Genomic DNA, 7500 nt, shown 5'->3' on the forward strand with positions numbered 1-7500 from the left:
TGCCCACTATACCAAGACATCAGAGACTTATACTTCAACCTGCCCACTATACCAAGACATCAGAGACATATACTTCAACCTGCCCACTATACCAAGACATCAGAGACATATACTTCAACCTGCCCACTATACCAAGACATCAGAGACATATACTTCAACCTGCCCACTATACCAAGACATCAGAGACATATACTTCAACCTGCCCACTATACCAAGACATCAGAGACATATACTTCAACCTGCCCACTATACCAAGACATCAGAGACATATACTTCAACCTGCCCACTATACCAAGGCATCAGAGACATATACTTCAACCTGCCCACTATACCAAGACATCAGAGACATATACTTCAACCTGCCCACTATACCAAGACATCAGAGACTTATACTTCAACCTGCCCACAATACCAAGACATCAGAGACATATACTTCAACCTGCCCACTATACCAAGACATCAGAGACATATACTTCAACCTGCCAACTATACCAAGACATCAGAGACATATACTTCAACCTGCCCACTATACCAAGACATCAGAGACATATACTTCAACCTGCCCACTATACCAAGATATCAGAGACATATACTTCACCCAAAGAGACTTTGAAAACATGGAAAAAAACTCAAAACTCCCATACCTACTGGGAGAAATACAACAATATGCAAACACAGCAGCAAGATTTGTGAGCTGCTGTGACAAGAAAAGGACATCCAACGGAATACAACCACCATAAAGACTGTACAAGAAATGCCTTCTCTACTGTACTGATTTCTTCTGATTTCTCTGTTTGTTTTTTTTGTTTTGTTTGGCTTTGGCAATGTAAACGTATGTTTCCCATGTCAATAAAGCCCATTTGAATTTAATTTAATTTAATTGAGAGGGAGGGAGAGAGACAGAGACAGAGAGAGAGGGGGGGGGAGATAGAGGGAGAGACATAGAGAGAGGCATACACACAGACACACACACAGAGACATAAAGAGAAAGAAAGATACATAGAGGTATATATAGAGAGAGACAGAGAAAGATGGATGTATATTATATATATATATATAGAGAGAGGGGTAGATATAGATAGATATATAGATAGATATAGAGGTATAAAGAGAGGGAAGAAGATAAAAAGAGTAAGGGGCAGCATGAATCAGCACCCCCCCCCCCCCCCACCACCACCACCGTCTCTCAATGAAACCATTTATTTGTATTTTATGGAAATGCACTGTGTAGATACTGAGGACTTTGAGACACATATCCAATGTTTGTATCATCAACTGAAGTGGACCCTAAAGCAGATACATATCATACCACAGAAGAAGTGCTCTGCACGTTGCATTGTGGGTAGTATCGGAGGCTCAAAAGGCCTAAATGACATCATCATCATAGTGATGAACTCCCAGACCTACTCACCCACATTGTTCCCTTGGTTAGGCCACGTGCACACACACACACACACACGTGCACACACACACACACACACAAACCTTGTTCATGACCTTCTGTTGCTGTGTGTGGTTCTGTCTGAGCGAAACCACCTCTCTCCATAACACCTCGTTCTGTCTGGAGGAGAAAGAAGAGAGGAGGATAAAGAAGAGAGGGGGAGCGGAGGCGAGAGAGGAGAAATAGGAGAGGAGAGGAGGCAATAGGAGAGAGAGGAGAGGAGGAGAGGAGGTAAGAGAAGAGAGAGATGAGAGAGAGGAGGTGTGAGGAGAGGAGAGAGAGGAGAGGAGGTGAGAGAAGAGAGAGATGAGAGAGAGGAGGTGAGAGGAGAGAGAGATGAGAGAGAGGAGAGGAGGTAAGTGAAGAGACAGATGAGAGAGGAGAGGAGGCGAGAGGAGAGAGAGAGAGAGGATAGAGAGGAGATGAGGGAAGAGAAGAGAAGAAAATAGAAGAAAGGATAAGAGAATAGAAGAAGAGAGAAGAGAGGAGGAGAGAAGGAGAGGAGAGAAGAAGAGGATAGAAGAAAAAACGAAAAGCAAGAAGAGGATAGGAGAAAATAGAAGAGAAGAGAAGAGAGAAGGAAAAGCAAAAAGATGAGAGGAGAGGAGAGGAGAGGAGAGGAGAGGAGAGGAGAGGAGAGGAGAGGAGAGGAGAGGAGAGGAGAGGAGAGGAGAGGAGAGGAGAGGAGAGGAGAGGAGAGGAGAGGAGAGGAGAGGAGTGGAGAGGAGAGGAGAGGAGAGGAGAGGAGAGGAGAGGAGTGGAGTGGAGAGGAGAGGAGGGGAGAGGAGGGGAGATGAGAGGAGAGGAGAGGAGAGGAGAGGAGAGGAGAGGAGAGGAGAGGAGAGGAGAGGAGAGGAGAGGAGAGGAGAGGTAATAACATTACAAGAGGCTCCGAGTCAGCGCAATATTAATGCAAAGGAACCCAATTCTACACACACACACACACACACACACACACACACACACACACACACACACACACACACACACACACACACACACACACACACACACACACACACACACACACACACACACACACACACACACACACACACACACACACACACACACACACACACACACACACACACACACACACACACACACACACAGGTCAGGTGGGGATGTGAACGTTCTCTAGCGTCAGGGACAATGCCACACAAAGCCCTGCTGCACACAATGCCTCCCTGGGAGCTATTTTCAGCCACAATGAGACAATAGTAACTCAACCAGCGATCTATTCACCCTGACCTACAGGTACAGGGAGACGTGGCAGCAGAGTGCCGCTGCCCTCACATTATCACCTGGGTGACGCTGCCCTCACATTATCACCTGGCATCTATCGCTAACTGGGCTCTTCCTCCTTAAGGACCAGAACCTCTAGAGTTTGATGAAGAGGACGGGAAGGGCTGTGTTCTGGTGGGTGGCTTTGGTGCATTGGTTAGTTTGGTCCTAACCCTAAAAAACCCTCAATGACTCAGTTGGCCGAGAAACAACAGTGGATTCGTCATTCAAACCCACTCAGCGAGGGCACAGCACCCGTGAAGCGCTACGTACGTGTTTATTCAGGGGAGGTTGACTCAGCAAAAACACCCTGCTTCACCACGCTTCATCCACCTGGGAGCTGCCCAGTACAACCAGTACAACCACAGTCTGACACTGTTGACCACTAGGAGCTGCCCAGTACAACCACAGTCTGACACTGTTGACCACTAGGAGCTGCCCAGTACAACCACAGTCTGACACTGTTGACCACTAGGAGCTGCCCAGTACAACCACAGTCTGACACTGTTGACCACTAGGAGCTGCCCAGTACAACCACAGTCTGACACTGTTGACCACTAGGAGCTGCCCAGTACAACCACAGTCTGACACTGTTGACCACTAGGAGCTGCCCAGTACAACCACAGTCTGACACTGTTGACCACTAGGAGCTGCCCAGAACAACCACAGTCTGACACTGTTGACCACTAGGAGCTGCCCAGTACAACCACAGTCTGACACTGTTGACCACTAGGAGCTGCCCAGTACAACCACAGTCTGACACTGTTGACCACTAGGAGCTGCCCAGTACAACCACAGTCTGACACTGTTGACCACTAGGAGCTGCCCAGTACAACCACAGTCTGACACTGTTGACCACTAGGAGCTGCCCAGTACAACCACAGTCTGACACTGTTGACCACTAGGAGCTGCCCAGTACAACCACAGTCTGACACTGTTGACCACTAGGAGCTGCCCAGTACAACCACAGTCTGACACTGTTGACCACTAGGAGCTGCCCAGTACAACCACAGTCTGACACTGTTGACCACTAGGAGCTTGACCGGTACAACCACAGTCTGACACTGTTGACCACTAGGAGCTGCCCAGTACAACCACAGTCTGACACTGTTGACCACTAGGAGCTGCCCAGTACAACCACAGTCTGACACTGTTGACCGTTAGGAGCTGCCCAGTACAACCACAGACTGACACTGTTGACCACTAGGAGCTGCCCAGTACAACCACAGTCTGACACTGTTGACCGCTAGGAGCTGCCCAGTACAACCACAGTCTGACACTGTTGACCATGAGGAGCTGCCCAGTACAACCACAGTCTGACACTGTTGACCACTAGGAGCTGCCCAGTACAACCACAGTCTGACACTGTTGACCACTAGGAGCTGCCCAGTACAACCACAGTCTGACACTGTTGACCACTAGGAGCTGCCCAGTACAACCACAGTCTGACACTGTTGACCACTAGGAGCTGCCCAGTACAACCACAGTCTGACACTGTTGACCACTAGGAGCTGCCCAGTACAACCACAGTCTGACACTGTTGACCACTAGGAGCTGCCCAGTACAACCACAGTCTGACACTGTTGACCACTAGGAACTGCCCAGTACAACCACAGTCTGACACTGTAGACCACTAGGAGCTGCCCAGTACAACCACAGTCTGACACTGTTGACCACTAGGAGCTGCCCAGTACAACCACAGTCTGACACTGTTGACCACTAGGAGCTGCCCAGTACAACCACAGTCTGACACTGTTGACCACTAGGAGCTGCCCGGTACAACCACAGTCTGACGCTGTTGACCACTAGGAGCTGCCCAGTACAACCACAGTCTGACACTGTTGACCACTAGGAGCTGCCCGGTACAACCACAGTCTAACACTGTTGACCACTAGGAGCTGCCCAGTACAACCACAGTCTGACGCTGTTGACCACTAGGAGCTGCCCAGTACAACCACAGTCTGACACTGTTGACCACTAGGAGCTGCCCAGTGCAACCACAGACTGACACTGTTGACCACTAGGAGCTGCCCAGTACAACCACAGTCTGACACTGTTGACCACTAGGAGCTGCCAAGTACAACCACAGTCTGACACTGTTGACCACGAGGAGCTGCCCAGTACAACCACAGTCTAACACTGTTGACCACTAGGAGCTGCCCAGTACAACCACAGACTGACACTGTTGACCACTAGGAGCTGCCCAGTACAACCACAGTCTGACACTGTTTACCACTAGGAGCTGCCCAGTACAACCACAGTCTGACACTGTTGACCACTAGGAGCTGCCCAGGACAACCAGTCTGACACTGTTGACCACTAGGAGCTGCCCAGTACAACCACAGTCTGACACTGTTGACCACTAGGAGCTGCCCGGTACAACCACAGTCTGACACTGTTGACCACTAGGAGCTGCCCAGTACAACCACAGTCTGACACTGTTGACCACTAGGAGCTGCCCGGTACAACTACAGTCTGACACTGTTGACCACTAGGAGATGCCCAGTACAACCACAGTCTGACACTGTTGACCACTAGGAGCTGCCCAGTACAACCACAGTCTGACACTGTTGACCACTAGGAGCTGCCCAGTACAACCACAGTCTGACACTGTTGACCACTAGGAGCTGCCCAGTACAACCACAGTCTGACACTGTTGACCACTAGGAGCTGCCCAGTACAACCACAGTCTAACACTGTTGACCACTAGGAGCTGCCCAGTACAACCACAGTCTGACACTGTTGACCACTAGGAGCTGCCCAGTACAACCACAGTCTGACACTGTTGACCACTAGGAGCTGCCCAGTACAACCACAGTCTGACACTGTTGACCACTAGGAGCTGCCCAGTACAACCACAGTCTGACACTGTTGACCACTAGGAGCTTGACCGGTACAACCACAGTCTGACACTGTTGACCAATAGGAGCTGCCCAGTACAACCACAGTCTGACACTGTTGACCACTAGGAGCTGCCCAGTACAACCACAGTCTGACACTGTTGACCGTTAGGAGCTGCCCAGTACAACCACAGACTGACACTGTTGACCACTAGGAGCTGCCCAGTACAACCACAGTCTGACACTGTTGACCGCTAGGAGCTGCCCAGTACAACCACAGTCTGACACTGTTGACCATGAGGAGCTGCCCAGTACAACCACAGTCTGACACTGTTGACCACTAGGAGCTGCCCAGTACAACCACAGTCTGACACTGTTGACCACTAGGAGCTGCCCAGTACAACCACAGTCTGACACTGTTGACCACTAGGAGCTGCCCAGTACAACCACAGTCTGACACTGTTGACCACTAGGAGCTGCCCAGTACAACCACAGTCTGACACTGTTGACCACTAGGAGCTGCCCAGTACAACCACAGTCTGACACTGTTGACCACTAGGAACTGCCCAGTACAACCACAGTCTGACACTGTAGACCACTAGGAGCTGCCCAGTACAACCACAGTCTGACACTGTTGACCACTAGGAGCTGCCCAGTACAACCACAGTCTGACACTGTTGACCACTAGGAGCTGCCCAGTACAACCACAGTCTGACACTGTTGACCACTAGGAGCTGCCCGGTACAACCACAGTCTGACGCTGTTGACCACTAGGAGCTGCCCAGTACAACCACAGTCTGACACTGTTGACCACTAGGAGCTGCCCGGTACAACCACAGTCTAACACTGTTGACCACTAGGAGCTGCCCAGTACAACCACAGTCTGACGCTGTTGACCACTAGGAGCTGCCCAGTACAACCACAGTCTGACACTGTTGACCACTAGGAGCTGCCCAGTGCAACCACAGACTGACACTGTTGACCACTAGGAGCTGCCCAGTACAACCACAGTCTGACACTGTTGACCACTAGGAGCTGCCAAGTACAACCACAGTCTGACACTGTTGACCACGAGGAGCTGCCCAGTACAACCACAGTCTAACACTGTTGACCACTAGGAGCTGCCCAGTACAACCACAGACTGACACTGTTGACCACTAGGAGCTGCCCAGTACAACCACAGTCTGACACTGTTGACCACTAGGTGCTGCCCAGTACAACCACAGACTGACACTGTTGACCACTAGGAGCTGCCCAGTACAACCACAGTCTGACACTGTTGACCGCTAGGAGCTGCCCAGTACAACCACAGTCTGACACTGTTGACCATGAGGAGCTGCCCAGTACAACCACAGTCTGACACTGTTGACCACTAGGAGCTGCCCAGTACAACCACAGTCTGACACTGTTGACCGTTAGGAGCTGCCCAGTACAACCACAGTCTGACACTGTTGACCACTAGGTGCTGCCCAGTACAACCACAGACTGACACTGTTGACCACTAGGAGCTGCCCAGTACAACCACAGTCTGACACTGTTGACCACTAGGAGCTGCCCAGTACAACCACAGTCTGACACTGTTGACCACTAGGAGCTGCCCAGTACAACCACAGTCTGACACTGTTGACCACTAGGAGCTGCCCGGTACAACCACAGTCTGACACTGTTGACCACTAGGAGCTGCCCAGTACAACCACAGTCTGACACTGTTGACCACTAGGAGCTGCCCAGTACAACCACAGTCTGACACTGTTGACCACTAGGAGCTGCCCAGTACAACCACAGACTGACACTGTTGACCACTAGGAGCTGCCCAGTACAACCACAGTCTGACACTGTTGACCACTAGGAGCTGCCCAGTACAACCACAGACTGACACTGTTGACCACTAGGAGCTGCCCAGTACAACCACATTCACTTCCTTTCTGCCTC

General features: G+C 50.7%; 1 protein-coding gene across 1 annotated transcript in view; it reads right to left on the reverse strand.

The window, feature by feature from the left end:
* hsf4 (heat shock transcription factor 4) overlaps positions 1-7500 on the reverse strand; it is a gene marked incomplete at both ends in the record, with an annotated part of 55206 nt that overhangs the window by 24514 nt on the left and 23192 nt on the right. The window contains one exon of the mRNA XM_084316775.1: positions 1486-1561. Within this exon, the coding sequence (XP_084172901.1) occupies positions 1486-1561 (76 nt within the window). The remainder of the gene's footprint in view (positions 1-1485; positions 1562-7500) is intronic.

This window comes from Notolepis coatsorum, assembly GCF_963971535.1.
Source record: "Notolepis coatsorum genome assembly, chromosome: 6".
Lineage (NCBI taxonomy): Eukaryota > Metazoa > Chordata > Actinopteri > Aulopiformes > Paralepididae > Notolepis > Notolepis coatsorum.